The 17725-nt window shown below is 43.8% G+C and overlaps 1 protein-coding gene across 1 annotated transcript in view; it reads left to right on the forward strand.

Moving 5' to 3' along the window:
* The first annotated feature begins 382 nt into the window (after positions 1-382).
* The window catches only part of CDH4 (cadherin 4), a 425706-nt gene continuing 408363 nt past the window's right edge, over positions 383-17725 (forward strand). The window contains exons 1-2 of the mRNA XM_027710649.2: positions 383-489; positions 2565-2676. Coding sequence (XP_027566450.2) covers positions 424-489; positions 2565-2676 — 178 coding nt within the window. The 5' untranslated portion in view covers positions 383-423. The remainder of the gene's footprint in view (positions 490-2564; positions 2677-17725) is intronic.

Raw genomic sequence — 17725 nt, forward strand, 5'->3', positions numbered from 1 at the left:
CCCCCCCCCGTCTCCATCATCTCCGGATGCGCTGGGGTATTTTTATTTTTTTTTTTTTCCCCGTAATACGCCAATTTTTTCACCTTCGGTCATTTAAGTTCGTTCTCCGCGCAGCCGAGGCTCCCCGCGGAGCTCCGCAGGGCGCCGAGGGACGCGGCGACGCCGAACTCCCCCCCCTCCCGCTTTTCCTTGGCGCTCTCCCTCGCCCTCCCTTTCCCCACGCTCGCCCTCGACCCCTCCCCTCAGCGGGGCGGCGCCTGCCGCTTTAAGGCGGCGCGTGCCCGCGCGCGGCGGGGCGGGGCGTGGCGGCGGCGCGCGCTTCACCTGCAGCCCGGAGCGGGCAGCGAGCGGCGGGAGCGGGGCGGCAGCGGCGACCCCCCGGCCCCGGCTCTGCGCGGCCACCGCCCCCCGCCCGGCGGGGCCATGAGGACCGGCTCGAGGGTGCTGCTGGTGCTGCTGCTCCTCCTTCCCGCCTGGGGCTCGGCGGCGGTAAGTGGGGCGCCCCACGGCGCGGAGGGGGGGACAGCGGGCGAGCATCACCCGTTCGATTCCCGTCCCCCGGAGGTGTCGCCGCGCCGCCCCGGCCGCAACTTCGCGGCGCGCGGGGCTTTTCGGGCGGCGGGTGCTGCTGCTGCCGCCGCCGCTCCGCCGTTTCGCCCGCTTTTTAAAATCGTCGTTGCGGGGTTTAATTGTTAATTTTTTATTTTATTTTTTTTTTGTTAAGCTGCACCTCCGCGGTGCGGGCGCAACTTGCCCTCCCTGCTTGCGCCTCGCCGGACAGAAACTTCGCGGGCAGCGGCGCGTCCCGGCGCGGAGCCGCTCCGCCCGCCCAGCCCCGCGGAGCCGCCGCGCTGCGCTCCCCGCCGCCCGCCCCGCGGAGCAGCCCTGAACTTTTATCTTTACGAGCCCCTAAACCCACCGGGCGGGCGCGGACCGTGTTTGTGAGGGGGTGGTGATGGTCTGAAAAGTTTGGGATTTTTAGGGTTTTATTTGCACCCCGTCTGAAATGCAGGGGGTCCGTAGAACATCAACAAGCGCCTGGACGCGTGGCTGCAGTGTTACAAAGCGAGCGGGGCTGCCGCTGGGTTTCGGGCTGCACTGGCTGCGGGAACAAGAGCCGTTTATTTTTCTGCCTCGATCCCCCGGTGCCAAGTTGAATGTGTGAGGATGTCCCGAGCCTTGGGGAGGCTGCTGGGTGCGCAGGAATAGCCCCCGTGCGCTCTCGTTTAGCGAGCACCGCTGTAATAATGGGGCGATTTCAGATTCAAAGCCTGTTACGTTCAGCGAGACCCTTAGAAATGTTTCCTAATGGCAACATCTTGCCAGTGACGGTCAGAGTCCACGGAGCCGCCGCTTCCTTGCGCTTCCCATGCAGTAGCTGGCATCCGTCTCCCGAGCGTGATTCTTAGCCGAGTACGTTGGCTTGCGTTCTGCTTAGTAAGCTCATCCGAAAGGACCCTTCGCTCCGCTTCCCTTCTGTCTCTCTCTAATGCAGCATCGTCTGCGTCCGGGAGTGTTTCGGGGGCCTCAGGGGAGCTCTGATGCTCCCCCCGGAGAGGCAGGTGCACGCCTGGAGTTGCACTTTCCCGAGGAAGTGCCTCTCCTGGTCCCCGGGCTTCAGCGAGCGGCTGGGACTGGAGGCGTCGGAGGTGCAGCCGGCATCGCTAAGCGATGCTCTGGCTGGCTCTGCCGACAGCCCGGGCGCGTTAGAAATCCCCTGCCACCAGCACTTGTTTGTGCGTAAATCACCTGGCACTCGTTAGGCATAAATCACTGGCTTGTGTGCTGTCAGCGAGTTCCTTGGAGTTGGGGTCTGGGACCTTCTTTGCCAGGGAATCCCAAGGAGCCTGGTCTGCTGTGACTGGACTACTTTGTCCCTGTGGCAGGGGCTGGATCCCCTCTGTGCAGTCTAAAGTTGCAGCTGAGTGTTTAGCTGGATGCTTATCCCTGGTACCTGGCACGCTGTGTATGAGACTGTGCATTGTTACGTTTTTGATTGAGATCCCCTCCATCCTCTCCTACTGCTGGGCAAGTGCGGAGCCTGGAGGGTCCCAGAGGCAGCAGCAGGCAGAGCCTTGGAGGCTGGCGCAGGGTGAAGGGGAAGGAAGGAAGGGTGTCTCTACCTGGTCTCAGGCTCCTGAGGCTGCTGTGAGCTGGCTGTTTGTCCCCCTTCTGTCCTGTGCTTTGCCCAGTATCTCAATAGTAAACCTCAGTGATTTGGATGTTGCAACATCAGGCCTTTCCGTGTCTCCAGTGCGAGCACAGCTCGCCCTGATGAATTGCTACTCTTTGTTTCCTCCCCTCTTCTGACAGTGCCCACTATCCCAGTCTTCCTACAAAACAATGCTCTCTTGTAGTCAGGCAACTACTTGCTGGCCCATTTTATTTTTGCAGCTACAGTATGGATCCACTCCAACAGATAGACACTCTAACACCAGCAGCTTCTGCTTGCACACTGCCTTACTGTGCAGGTTTGCCCATACCTATAACACGTCATCATTGGGTACAAAACATTCTCCCAAATGACAAAAGTCATGGTGTGCATTTTCCTTGTTTTTTTTCAGGCACACAATGGGGATCTTACAGTGAGACCCACATGCAAGCCTGGCTTCTCAGAGCAAGACTACACAGCATTCGTCTCCCAAAACATCATGGAAGGGCAGAAGTTACTCAAAGGTAAGTGGAATAAAAAGCTTAATAGCTTCTGCAATAACTGTATTTTCAGGAGGTGAAAGGAGGCTTAAAGATGCTGGTTTTGATGGTGAAATTGTCTGCAGAATTATGTTTGTAGGAGGATGAAACACTAAGTGGTTTACCTGAGCACAGTTTTGAATACAGATGAATCACTGGAAGTCCGCGTGCTGTCTGCTCCAGGTGGATTGTTTGCTGTAGTATGCGAGGTCATCACTCTTAAGTCTCCCACTCCCACCCTGTCTGAAGGAGCTCTACATTTGATATTTTAGAAAGTATTTTTATGTATGAAATTCAAAGATCCCTAAATTATCCCTGCTTTGAAATGCATGATAAAGCAGACGTTGTTGTTGGAAATGTGGTAAACAAGCCTACAGACATTCTGTTCACAAATGTGGCATTCATTTTCATTACTGCCCCACTGACAACATGAAAACATAGGCAAAAAGAAACTACCAATTAGCTTTATAGTAATTGCGGGATTATAACCAGTTTTGTGATTGTAAACTCTGAGATGTCTTCGTAATCCAAATAACAACAGATTATCCTGTGTATTGATTCGTCTCCTTTTCAAGTTAAAAATAATTAAACTTTAGATTTGCATGGCACAGGAAAATACTGTTTTACTCCAAGAGAATTTTTGAAGATCAAACCTCACCCCCCCAAGCACCCCCAGGAAGGTGGGGAGCACATCAGAACGATGCTCTACTCAAGGGTTTATAAACCTTTTGCTGCTTTCTCCTGAGTACAGTTACTCACATGCATCTCTCTGCCAGAAGGCTGGGATTTCTGTCTTCCTCCAGAGCAAACACCTGCTCTGTTACTTTGATTTTTCTGAGAAGAGAGGGAGAGTTGTCAGTGTTCTCTCTGGCTTCAGCAGAATCCAGGACTGGACATTTTTGCTCTCCATGAGCTGGCAATCCATTTTGTTTCTGGGCCCAGTTGTCTTAGTGTTGCTGTTCAGGAATTCTCTTGCCTGGCCTGGCATCAATTAGTAAACATTGGGGAGTTTGTTTTTAGTTTGAAGGGTAACCAAATAAGGAACTGACACAGACAATCCCAGGAATACAGCAACATTGGAGAGACCAAATACCAAGCATTTACACACATAATAGCAATTTTTCCCAAAGATTTACACTGGCTTTACAGGTCAGTCTGGAAACTGAGTAGATTTCATGCTTTTTTAGCTTTGGAAATTATTTGATAAAAAATGTTCTCCAAGTACCGTAGAAAGCAATATCATAAATATATTTGCTCAGAAGAGTATTTTTTGCAGTTTAGTGCTTGATAAATTGTGCTGTGTGTTTATGGAGGTGGACAACAGGGATGGAGCAGAAGGTCTCTTTAGAGGCATTAGCTGGCATTGACTTTGAAGAGAGCACAGTGCTGTCATTTCATTTCAGTTTTAAATAATTTTTAAATATGAAATTATATTTACATAGGCTGTCAAGTTGATTTGAATGAAAATATATTTCCATTTCATATTATCCTTTAGGGACCAGTTGTAGTTTCACATTAGTCATGGCAAACCTGCCTCTGATTTAGGGCTGAACTCACCCTGGGGACATTATATATCTGTGCCCCACTTGTAAGATTCATGACCTGATAACATTGTCACAAGCTCCATGATTTATAAGCATTTTGTCAACCAAAGGAGAAAGAAAAAAGTGCAAGTGCTGTGTTTGCTAATAAATAAACTATCATCTTTACACCTTTTAATCTATAGTCAAATACATGCTGTTGTTTATCATAGGAAGCAAATATATCTAATTAATTTATACAATAATGGGCGAGAAGATTCTTCTTCATGCTTGTGTTGTTTTTTATATATACTCTAGCCTGTAAAATTGGTAGTTTTCCAGTTTAGGTTTAATTTTACTTCCTAACACTTGATATGTCTGAAGCATAAAATGTTTATCTCTTTCTTCCATCTGGGTGAAGTATTGTACAATAGTTCAGACCAAAAATGGGTTCAGATTGCTTACATTATCGTGTTTGATAGATTGACATATGTACTGTTTCACACCATCTTACCACGCAAAGCTTTGCTGCCAGCTACCACCATCTTATTCATCAGCATTCAGTAATTCATCTTCAGGCCAAATGGGACTGTTTGCCTGGGGAAAAAAAAAAAAAGTAGGCAGGAATTCACCTGTCAGTGCTTTCATGGAATTTGGGAGGGGGGGGCAGTGTATATGTAGTGCAAGTGGCTCTCAGGGGATTTCAGTGAGCAAATATAAGGTCTTTAAGGTGCAGAATCCTCATTTTGTCCTGAGGAAGGAGATGTGGGACAGTTTATACTGCCTGAAGGGTTGTTCATCAGAAACCAGGGAGTATGTAGAGCTCAGCGTAGTGGTGAACTTCCACCAGCTGGGGAAGTTTGGATGTCCCATGGATCAGGATAAGCTGCGTGGCAATAAACCCAACATCTCCTTTTTAAGCTTTGTAATATCCAGCTCTCAAATGTATGCAGTGTTATGAATGTATCAAAATGAAAGTGTTTATAGTATTCTAGGTTTGAATCAACTTAAATAGATAATGACTGCTTATAATTGGCTTATTCCAATGGAAATAGCTTAGCCTTAATTTGACAACAAGAGCTTTTACAGAGTCATTGTTTTATTATAAGTATGCCGTAAGCTATTAGCTACTACTTTGTGGTTCCTCTTATTTGCCTGAGTCAGCTCTCTAACGTGCTCAAAACATACAGATTCTAGCAGGAGTTATTTGTTACACAGTAATTAACTTGTTTATGATAAATGGATGGGAGAAATGTCACGGCATTTTGTTTTATGTATAAATGAAAAGCATCTGCATTCTAAAAATTCCATGTTAATTAGACTTAAAATAGTTTTCCCCAACAGTGCCACAAATACCACATATTGCACATCACTGCCAGCCCTGTGGCCTGATGATGGGATATTAGCTGAGGTGATTTGTGGAGCCAGTGCCTGCCTTAGAAATGCCGTCCCTGCATCTCTTAATGAAAGTTACTGGGGTGTAATTTGTTATATTTCTTTTGTCTTTGTGTTTGTTTGCACGATAATAAACTGAGCCTTGATCACTGATGCACGATAATGTTTAAAATAGGTTTGTTAACTATCTTCTTCTTTAGCCTAAGGGGAAAATCTCAAAGCCTGCAGTATGGCAGAGGACGATTGCAGCACGGGTATCTTTTCCTCTTTTTTAATTATTGATGTTAACTTAACATGGTGAGAACATTGGTCCTGAGGGGTGGGGAGCAGCGACATGCAGTGCTGCACCAAAGGCAGTTCAGCTGTGACTCGGGGGATCTGATCCCTGAGTGTGAACTGAGGTGGAGGGGAGTGATGATGACTAGTGGCCTCTTGGGGAAAGAGAGAATAAGGAGCAGGATGCTAAAAGCAATGTGCAATGTGATCCAGGGGGGACTGATACTCTTGATAGTTTATGCCCTTTTCCATTTTTTGTAGGGTTTTTAAAGATTGTAATTATTGAGAAATACATTTTCCCAAATGAGAAACTCAGGTTTTATTGGCGTGCTGGGAGGGGGTGGGATGACATCAAGGTGTTAAATGCATTATTCCTCCAGTGCAATACCATCATAGTACAGCACATCACCTCTCAGATACACCTAAACTAAACAGCTCACAGCTTTACCTACCACCAGGAGACAGCACAAGCAGTTAGGATGTACAGCCCCTCTTTTGTTCTTCTGTGCATCTCTTCCTCTGCAGTGATTCATGTTTCTGTTGCCCACCCCGAGCAGTTCCTGTAGTGCTGTAACAGGATAACTTCACTTGTGTAGGCAGCTACGTTTGGGTAAAAGTGTGTGGAAGCACAGTTTATTTTCATATGGGAAGATGAATAAACTCTGCCAGCATGTTCTGCTTTAAGCAAGTGTACGCAACCAAAGGTAGCCAAGCTCATGCAAATGTATAAAAATGTAATTGCTTCCATACCGGGATTTTTACTAGCATTATTTTGTGTTAGAAACGAATAAAATGCATAACAGCTTTACTGAAATACCTGTTTTTTTAATAAGAATTCAGCATAGAGGCTGTCTCTTTTAAGTTTTTTAGAGGTAGGATGTTCTTCATGGTTGAAAGGTTTTTGTTCTCCCAATGAGGTTTCAAAACCTCCATCCTACTGAGCCCTCATCCTATCCAATGTTAAACCTTAGGAAGGCTGTAATACTGTTTTGACAGCATAAAACAGATAGACCAAAGAACCCCAGCATCCCCAGTCTTCATGGGATACAGTAGATAGTGTAGGCTTCCTGCTTTTCCTTGGTTTAGAGTCCAAAAAATACACTGGTACCCATCTGCTGTTAATTTTGGTAGGAGCTTGGTTCCCACGGGGTTCTGCAGATTGGGGTCTGCCCCTGAAGTGTGTGTGAGAGGTTGCCTGTGGCCTCTTCTACCCCTGGTCATGCCTGTGTCTTCTCAGTGCCCCTTGGTGTGTTGTACAGATGTTTTTGGAAAGGGAAGATCTCGGGGAGTGCTGGGCTTTGTTCTGCTGTTTGGTGGGGTTTTGAGCACCTCTTGAGGGTTTCTGTTCCTCACAGCAGCTCTGCTGCAGCCTGCAATAGCCAGTGCCTTCTCCAAGCTTCTCTGAGTTGAAAAAGCAGAGAGGCTTTTCCATTCATGTTTTCATTATTTTCTGCTCTGTGATTCTGCATGAAAAGCAGTTACTGAAGTTATCGTACACGTAATTAGCTTCACAGTTCCCTAATAAAATCTGAAAGTAGGAGAAAGTCCACCGGGAATGCAGAACTCTTTCCCTAACCTTTCTTCATTCCTTTCTTGGAGGGAAAAGAGGCAGACAGACATCAGCTTTCTGTGTTAAGCCTGTACATGCCCCAGTGGAGCTGCCTCTCAAAAAAACACTTCCCACGTTCTGCAGGACAACTTCTTTTAAAAGCAGTTTCTCGTGATGGGCACGTTGCAAATCAAAACCATAATTTCAATCATGAGTTCCAGGGGAGACCCCAGAAAGAGCTGCTGCAGATCAGGGAACTGCTGATGCCTATTTATTTTTAATGTTGTTCTTCAGATCTAAGTTCTGACACAAAAATGATGCTTAAGATGACGTTTTTATCTAAATAAAATTGCACTTAATGAGACTGGAGTAGTCAATAACACTCTGTAGAGTTAATCCCCTTACACTGTTTAATAACTGTATATATTGCTTTCTAGTTCAGAGCTTTGAACCAAATTCCTCAAACCCAAGTAAAATTACTTTTTTCTGCATTCTGGGGAGTTAACTGATTTTTATCTGAATAAATCTGCTTCTCCAACAACAGGCTTGAAGCTTCTCTCTACTTTCAGGGATTTGTCTGTTGAAGAACTGCACTGCTTCAAATTAGGCACTCTAAATATGTATTAAGGAAGAAAATGAAACAACAACTTCTGTTGAATAATTTATTAATTTCTTTATTTATGCTTAGGCTTTTAGGAAATAAGCCATGTCTGGAAGAGTATCAATTTGTTATTTATTGTGAAATACCAGTTGTTTTGAACTCCAGACTGATAATGTTGGGTCTTTTAAGGTTAGAAAATGTTAATTTTAAAGGCAGTTCTTTGTACAGGAACTGACTGTCGCTGACAGAGCTCATGAGCTCTGATCTTACAGAGCAGATGCTGAAAGCATTCTGGAAATTATGGTTTTTGCATGTGGCAATTGAAACTTATTTATTCTAGCAGTGAAATATTTTCTTGCTTAATTTTCATTGACCTAATGCCAGTTCTCATTGCCTAATTTCATTGATATTTATGTGCAGGCCTCCTTCTGCCTTAATTTCTACCCTGGAAATGAGTGTAATGTTTTTTTAGAGGTGGCTTATTTCATTGCAAACTCAAGCTGGTGAAGTACTTGGTTCGACAGCAGCATGGGCCATGTGCACAGCTCATAGAATATTTTAGCAATATAGATAATGCTTAAAAGTCTTATTTGAAGGGCAAGAAGAGATTAAAACTACAGAGGATAGGATTTCATTAGAAATCTGCTTCTTAATATTTTTTCGTGGAATGAATTTGAATAACATAGGGAAAGAAGGGAGTTTCTGTTTGATTCGAGGTTACTGGTAAATTCAGAATTGGTGCTACTGCTGTATCAAACTGAGTTTTTTATTTTTAGGCGAATGGAAATAGTAGGAACTAAGGCCAGAAAGTGATCTTTGAAAAACAAAGAGCAGTATTTGCCTCTGGGAACTCCAGCTCTGAGTAGTTTGACGGAGGGTTTGAGATGAACCTGTGGCAGTGATTAGAAACAGATTTCTCCCAGATCCTGATGTGGAGCACTGCAGTAGGAGTCTCTGCTGCCTTGGTGGACTCAATCTGTATCTGGTTTTGTGTATGTAAACCTTTTATGTGCAAGCCAAAGGTTCTGGAGAGGGTTTGGCTTCACATTCAATGCCTAAATGACCCCCCCAGTGTTGCTTTTTCAGGTAAACCCCAAAGGTGTCCTTGGCCAGCCCTGCCATTTGAGGGTTTTCTTGCTGCTCAGTATGCTGTGATATATTGTTTCTTATATTTTGGTTTAATGTTTATTTATTAGTATTTCTGAAAGGACAGGCTGAGAGCCCTGGGGTTGTTTAGCCTGGAGAAGTCTCAGGGGGAGACTTTATTGTTGTGTATAAATACCTTGGGAGAGTGTGTCGAGATGATAGAGCCAGGTTCTTGTCAGTGGGGCACAGAGAAAGAAATGGATATACAGGACTTTGCACTTAAACATGGGAGGAAACTCTCAGTGTGAGGGTTGACAGACACTGGAAGAGGTAGCTCAGAGATTTCATGGAGTCTCCAACCTTGGAGATACTTGGAACCCAACTGGACACGGCCCTGGAGCCTGCTCTGGCTGACCCTGTGCTGGACAGCTCTACAGAGGAGCCTGTCCAGCCTCCACTGTGCTCTGTTCCTGTGGAGAACTTTGCAGGTGAATAGAAGAGAAGGCAGAGTGATGAACTGAGCTTCTCTGCAAGCACAAATCAAACAGCTTTAAATAAAAACATTGCAACACCCTGCAAAACATGATCCTTACTGGGAAATTGTGTTTCTCTAATTTCTTGGAAGCATAACCTCTAAAGAGAGAATAATTGAAACACCAGGGACCAGCATTCTGCTGTTTGCTTCCATTAATGTCCAGACTTAACCTAGGCATAGTTTGTCTCCTGGCATAAGGAAATGTTACACTTAAATTGAAAAAGCTCTTGGTTTCCTCTTTATTTTTACTAGAATAAAGGAGAACTTACAGAGTTCCCGTTTTCCCAAAATATTTTCCATTAGAACTGGCTCCTTTGCTTCTTTCAGGAGAAGGTTTCTCAAGCAAGTTTTCTGCAATATGAAAAATAGCTGGGTTGAACAAGATTTCTTTTTGCCACAGGCTTACGATTTTTCTTGCTTATGGTCATTACCCTTAATTTCTATATTAATTTCGAACTGCAGTTGCACAGAGGGAGAGAGCAGTGGCAAATGCTCTGGCATATGGGCTGCACTGTCATTGGAAGCAGCGACGTTCAGCCGCTCTCGCTGCCCCATGCCTGGTGACCCTGGGCTCCAGCATCTCTCTCTGCCAGCCTCTGCAGATTCCCGCTTTCTGCTCCCTTCCAATGCAAAATTTTAATTATTTTTTACTTTCCTGCCACTGTTTCTCGCCACTTGCCAGGGTTTTGTGATAGAGAGCCAGTGGCAGTAGCTCAGCTCTCTGCTCGTTGTGCTGTGCAGGAACTGCTGCTTGGAGGGGTCACATAAGCTACAGCCTATTAACATTAGCATGGAAATAGCAGCCACTGCGTGGAACACACTGTGGGGATGTTGGAAGCTCCTCCAAGGACCCTGAAGATATGTATGGGCCACCCATGAAGGAGAAAAAAAACAAAATAGATGCCCTTTCTGCTTTGAAACGAGCCAGGCTGTTTCATTGATACCCAGCAGCACTGCAGTCATTAAAGGCTATTACTGTTCCTATTATAAATCACAATTTTCTAGCAGTTCATAGGCTAGTCACAAAAATCGCTCTTAGTCTAAAATTTTGTTACACTGAGTTTGTCTAGTAGTAATTTCAATCCTTTTAAAATGAAATTGTCTTTAAAATAATTATGCGTGCAGCAATTATCCAAAGACAAATAGTCAAGATTACAAAAATTATTGCATACAAAGCTATGGATCAGCTTCTGCTGTCAGTTCATGTCTAGAGAATCATAAAAGGCAGGTCAGTGAAACAAATTTCTGTTATTTCACTATGTAGGAGGAAAAGCAGATTGGAATTATTGATATATGAAGGAAAAGCATCAGGAAACAAGCTTGGAAAGATGTTGGAAAATAAAGAAATTGCTGCAGTTGATAAAGTGCAAATCAGGACTAGTTTAAAGCATAAAATTTGGTACCCTGTTTGTTCCTGATATAGTCTGTGGTGGTGAATAGAAAACTGTATAAATCAACCTGAGTGTTTGATACGTGCCCTGTAGGTGCCTCTGGCCACGCAGTTCCTTCCTGTGAGTCTCTGATGTCACCGAGAGCTGTTTGTGATATTACCTGGACCTGTGTGTTGGTCACAGCCTCGTGGAGGAACAGTGCTGGAGGAGCTCAGGAGGGTGTCTGATGCACTCTCCCTCCTCAGGGCATGAGCAGCTCCTTTGTAATAGGTTTGTCCCTGATGTTGTCCTGAAGATCCATTCGTGGGGACCAAAGCCAATATATGATATTGCTTCCCTTCCCTCCCTCCGTGCTTAAGCTGAAGCTCTCTCGATGCAATTTAAACCTGTTGCTATTTGTCACAGACACACAGAACAATTGCTGAACTCTTTTTTTTTTTCCTCTCCCCCCAGCACTCTTGAAAATATTTTTTTTTGGCTTCTTTAGGCTGAACCCCTCATTTGTTCCCTTTCATGTGTCACGCTTGGCTCCCTCCTCTGAGCCCTTACCTTATTCACTTGATGCTCCACATTGCTGTGGTGGTGCCAGCCAGGGCTCACAGTGCTGAGCAGACACTGAGCATTACTTTGCCTGTTTTGCAGGCAATACTCCAGTTGATTTATCTAATGTGATGATTGCTTTTTTTCTTAACAGTATGATACTGTTGACTCATGTTCAGCTTGTGATCCAGTGTAACCTCCCACATTGTTTTTTGATGAACTGCTACCTACCTAGTCATTTTCTATATGTGTAGTTGATTAATCCTGCTGAATGATGTTACCTTGCTCTTTTTCTATTGAATTACTTTTTTTTTTTTCAATCAGACTTATCTGACTTGTTAGGATGGTTTTGACTTCTAATCTTGACCTCCAACAGTGTTGCAGTTGCGTCCTGCTTGCGGATGGCTTGCAGATGTAACAAGCATATGCTGCATTCCTTTATCTGCTCTGTTAATAAACACATTGAACAAACCCAGTTCAAAACAGGCTGTGGCAGAACTCATGTGATGGAGCCTTCTGCTCTGACCGTGAGCCATCCAAACATGCTCTGGGTAGAGTTATTTCAATAACCCACATTTAAATGGGGGCTTGTAAGCTGAGCCTTTTATGTCTTGATGTTGTGTATCTGGGATCTGTAGGAACACAACTCCAAATGTCTTCATTTGTCAGTACTTTTCTGACTTTTATGAAAATTACAAACATTGAGATCTTTGAATTTTTGCCATCTAGAAGCAATCCAGGTTAAAAGCCTGGGATAGGTTCATTCACTTTAAAGAAATTGCTGTTGGAGGGGAAGGACTGCTGGAATTCTCTGTTCAGTTGGATTGTTTAAATGCCCAGGACCAGAGGTCTGTCCAGGCTACAGGACAAGATTTGCAGGCTGGCCTCCCTCAAGATGCTGGAGGTGTGTTCAGTAGAAGACATTTTTATTGACAGAACTGTTACTAATCCCAACATGAGCGAAAGAATAGGATTAAATGAAAGCTAAAATAGTAGGTGGGAGAGTTGTACCTGTATGTGGAGTATGGACTGTCTGCTTTAGCTGGTTTTTACTGTACTGATGGCTGGGGATTTTGAGTTTTGCATTGTCCCAGTTCCTGGGAGCCATCTCATCTTATAAAGTGTGGAAAGCAAAGTGTTTGCCCTACACAAACCAGTTGGGTTTTGCACTGTTTGTATCATATCTGTATTATTCATAGAGCTTTTTAGGAGGCCGAGCCCACACTTAAATATTTTACTGTTTAGTGTGTCTTTGATTTTGCCCATCCTGCCTGTGTGTTTTTGGTAACTGAAGAAAGCCAGATGCCTGCTGCTCCCTGTGCTGGGGAAGAGACTCCCTCTGCTGATAAGATCTCATTCTGGAGCACCTGAGTTTAGGAGGGGGAAAGAGTAGGGCCAGAGGATTTCCAGCATTTTGCTCCTAGTTCAAGTGCTTCCCTGGGGAATCAGAAAAAGTCATGGTTTCAGGTCCTGTGTGCCTTGCTACTTGTCTTTTAGAAGCCTAATTGTTGCTGGCTGGTTGCTTAGCTCCCTTGAAAACAGAAGGTTTACACAATTAAACATGAAAGGCAACTGTTTTGCTCATCTCCAGAAGCTTTAAATATTTTTATTTTGTGCCTGAATTATATGGGAAATTATACTTTCATTTATTTGTCTTTTCATGGGCTTCAGAACATTTTTCATTTGATTCGGTGCTTCCTTTTGACCCTCTGTAGAGGATAAAGAAACGTGGGTAAATGGCATTATAAAAAAAGGATTTTTCATGTTGTTTGGATTTTTCCTTTGCCTGTGGAGAGAAGGGACAGGTTAAGGATGAAGAAAAATATGTGTACGGTTGATAGGATGAAGGAGAAACCATAGGTCAAGGCCAGATTTGGAGCGATGAAATATTCAAGGATTGCAACTATCAAAAATGTTTGGATTGCACCCAAAGATTTCCCTGTACTCTGTTCAAACTACAAGCAGAGACCCTCATCAGAAGGAGTTCAGTGAGCTCTGGAACACTAAACTCCAGATGCCTGTTCAAATAGCTGAATAGCAGATTGATTATCTCTGTGCAAAGTTTACTGAAAGATTTTTCTTTTTTTTTTTTTTTTTTTTTTTGTTTGCTTGGAGTCTGAGATACAAGAGAAACTCCAAATTAAAAGGCTGGTTGCTGTATCTGCTAATAAGCAAGTTACTCCAATTATACAGTATGGTTTGGATACCTCCTGACTAGAAGAAAGTAGAGGAGGTTTAGGTTGGGTAGCAGAAAAATTTCTTCACCAAAAGGGTTGTTAAACATTGACACTGGCTGCCCAGGCAGTGGTGGAGTCTCCATCCCCAGAGAGATTTAAAAGATGTATAGATGTGGCATTTGGGACATGGGTTGGCAGTGCTGGAGGAATGGTTGGACTTGATCTTGGAGGGCTTTTCCATCCTAAACAATTCTATGATTGTGTGAAACCCACCCAGAAGGGTTGTGTGGGACAGGGGACAGTTAGAAATGTTTGGGTTTGTGTTAAGAGAGGTTTAATCTCACACTGATCACTGGGTACCCACTGTGTGACACTGTGGGAATTTCTGAGAGTGGTGAATTAACTGTGGTGTTTTGGCAGAGCTCAGTGCAGAGGATGCATTTCACTGGAATGAATTTTCCTAGTATTTTCAATAAAGCAAAGTTTTATTTTCCCTTTCTACTGTGAATTGAGACATAATGTTGGCTGTATCCTGCTAAACAGCAGCAAAACTGAGCAACAGTGGCACAGCCAGTTTTACCTATACAGTAATATAGCAAGTTTCATTGCCTGGGAAGACATGATGACAAAGCAAAGTTCTGTTAATGCAGCAGTTGTGTCCTTTGGCAATGCTGTAAAAGGGAGAGTTTAACATCTGTGGAGTGGGGCTGTTCTGGAAAAAAAAAATAACAGAAAATTAAAATAATGGTGGGTGGGAAGGAGAGATGTGGACTGTTGAGTGCCTGGAGCCCTGGGTGCCCCCCAAAACTGCTGGGCCATGGTTCATGTTGGGGCTGGACAATGCCAGAAGTATTATGGAGCCTTAAAGCAAAGACAATATTTCTGCAACAGTTTAACAGTCTGAGTGATTTCTTGACCTTTCATCTGCATTGGGGTCCCCTGTGAACAGTCTCTCATTGCAAAAACTCTGTCTGCACCTCCAGGAGACATTGGTGGGGAATCCACACACTGAGAAACCTCCTGTTCTTAGGAGAGTTGTCCTGAAAAGGGAAAAAAAAATGACAACAAACCAACAAACCCAACAACAAAAAGTAAAAAAAAGAGCCTCAAGGTTATACATCAAAATCAGTAATGTCCTCAAAAATGTTAATATCTGGTGAATGTCAATTAAGTACTTCCCCAGCTAATAAATAGCTGAGGAGGTATAAAATTTAATACTCCTAAAATTGCAGAAACCTTTGAAGAACACATTTAAATTGGACTTATTGGAAGAAAGAGATTTAACAGTGACCTGTTCAGAGGTGAAGAGTGAAAAAGATATGATGGAATGAGGCTGCATTTCTTCAGCATAGGGGCGTTTTGGCTCAAGTTTTTCTTTCCTTAGTTGGCTTTTGAAACAGTTTCTTTTTAAGTTCTTGTGTAACACATGAGCTGAATTGCACTGGTAACAGTGTCCTGTTTATTTATAAGCCTATTTTTAAGTGTTTCTGAAGGCTCAGCTGGTTTGGGAGTGGGTCACTGTGCCACAGAAACAGAGTGAAGAGCAAACTGGATGTAGCTTTTCCCATGGCCATACCTATGGGTTCTGCTCACCCTGTCTCAAAGCATCAATTTGTTGCCCTTTTAAGGATCTCAAGCACCAGATTCTCACTTTCCTTCTGTTCTCTCCTCATCATGGTCATCTGTGGGAAACAAATGAGGTACGTGGATGTTTCTGAGGGGGTATGAGGCACATTTTTTTAATTTTATTTTGGATCTTTCTTTGAGAGGTGAGCAGGAAAGCAACAGAAACTGGTCAGAGGTCATGAGACATGAGGTGCTAGTTGTGAGTTTATTTGGAAATCAGAGCAAAGCAAAATTTGCCCACTTGGCTTGGCTTCCTCCTGAACAGTACCCCTTGTTTTTTCCCGTTGTGTATTTTTCCCTAATCCCAATGGCAGTCATTTTTTTGGCACTCACAGTTAGGAGAAAAAAATTAAGTGATACATGGCATTTGTTTTGGCGTTAGTTGTAACTCATAAATAGGGATAACATCTGTGCTGATAGTTGTTCATGATATATAACCAGATTGAATGAGCAGAGTTTTCATTTATTGCTGTTCTTTTGCCATTGTTATATTTAGAGAGCTCCAATGTAAAGAGTGAAAATATATTCTGATGTATGTTGCTCATGTATAGATCAGAATTTATATACATCTTCTGAATTTTAATTTAGCCACTGTATCTTTTTAAACTAGAAATGGCTCGTTGCCATTCCCTGAGCCTAACAAAACTTTTTCAGGATCCTTCCCAAATCTTAGTCTGCTGGAGGCTCGTATTGCTGCCAAGTCTACACCATTCTTTTAATTAAAAGACAAAAAAAGAGAAGTGAAACTTTCAGTGGATGTAAATCCTTATAATCCTGAAATGATGTAAATCAGTGCAACTCCTTAAGTCATTGGAACTATCCTGACTTACATCTACTGAAAATCTGGCACATAATATTCCTGCTGGTCCTTTCTTTTGCCCAATAGTTGCTCTACACAGAGTTGGCACCGTGGACAAAGCACTCTCTTACGAGCTGATAGAGGGTGGCACGGCTTCCAGCACTGCTGATTCAGCACAGCAGAGGCCATTTTCCTCATTTCTTTGTGAGTTAGATTAAATTACTCTGCAGGCTGGACTGGAGCCACAGGCCATAGTTTTACAGCCTTATAGCATGGTATCCTAGCCCATGGCATCTGAGAGGTCTGGCTGTGTGTAAAGCTCTTCTGCTTCGCTGCAGAGGATTTTTGGATTTGGCGGGCGGCCCCTTTGTGGGGCTGACGGCAGCGGTGCTGAAAATATTTTGATTGTCTTGTTGGGATATAATAAAGTGGGGGTCTGTTAATGGAGGGGAGGGGCATCATGGGGATCAGGTTAGTGTGAAAACTCCACTGTGTGTGTTTGTCATGGCAACGTTACTTTAGATTTGCTTTATAGAATTCGCAGGACAATAATTAATGAATGTAAGAGTTAATGAATGTAACACAACAGGAGCACCGGTGAGGTGTCCTGCCTGAGCCTGGGGGCTTGTGCCATTAGAGCTGTTCGAGCTTACCAAAATTTTGGGGCGCCCATTTCCCTTTGTGTCTCAGTATAGGTACATTTCTTGTCTGGCGTGAGCAGGATTGGAATTGAACCAAAGGGTGCAGCGGTGGGATGCACTTTGTGTTGAGCTGTGTCTTATTCGCATCCTACAGGGCTGAGAAGTGGGATGTCTGTGACTGCTATAATAGGCACATGGGTAGAGGCAAAAGCATGTTTTCTGTTCACTGACAACTACTGGCTTTGTGTATTTAAAAGGCATAGCCAGCTCTGCTGTGCTCTGCAGTTGGGCTTCACGACTGCAACTCGTAGCGAAATTGGTCCGGCTTTCTTCGGCCAAGTGCTGCTGTTGCTCAGATTTACGCTTTCCCCTTCAATCCTCCTGATCCGTCCAAAAGGAGCCTGGCAAATGGAGAAAACAACTGTTAATGAGGGGAGAAAAGGTCAAACAGATCAAAAAGTAAAAGCCATCCTGCTTCCTGCGTAGAGAACAATCTAAGCTGATCCTGTCCAAGTCAGGTGTTGGAGTGAATTTGAGACCAGGCTTAAAGAATTTTCACAGGAAGTTTAGAAGTTTCATTCCATCCCTTCTCCCTCTCCTGACTGTCTAATCACATTGTTTTCTCACTCTAAGGGGCTTGCATTATATCAGGACAGGCACCCCACACTTGTGGTTATCTTTAGGTTATGTTATGGCCTTTCAGCTTTATAGTTTAAAAATGAAAAGCACCACCAAACAAAACCTTCTGGTTTTAATACAAAGATGAATATATTTTCACAATTAAAAAGTATTATTGAATCAGAACATCAGACAATAATTCCCAGGTTGTGATACAGAGAAGAAATTCACGTTGCTGGTTCCAATGCCAAAACAAAAGTGGGCAGATTAGGGAATGTGT

This window comes from Pipra filicauda, unplaced genomic scaffold (genome assembly GCF_003945595.2).
Source record: "Pipra filicauda isolate LSUMZ 115617 unplaced genomic scaffold, ASM394559v2 scaffold13_size5146498_pilon, whole genome shotgun sequence".
NCBI classification, from domain to species: domain Eukaryota; kingdom Metazoa; phylum Chordata; class Aves; order Passeriformes; family Pipridae; genus Pipra; species Pipra filicauda.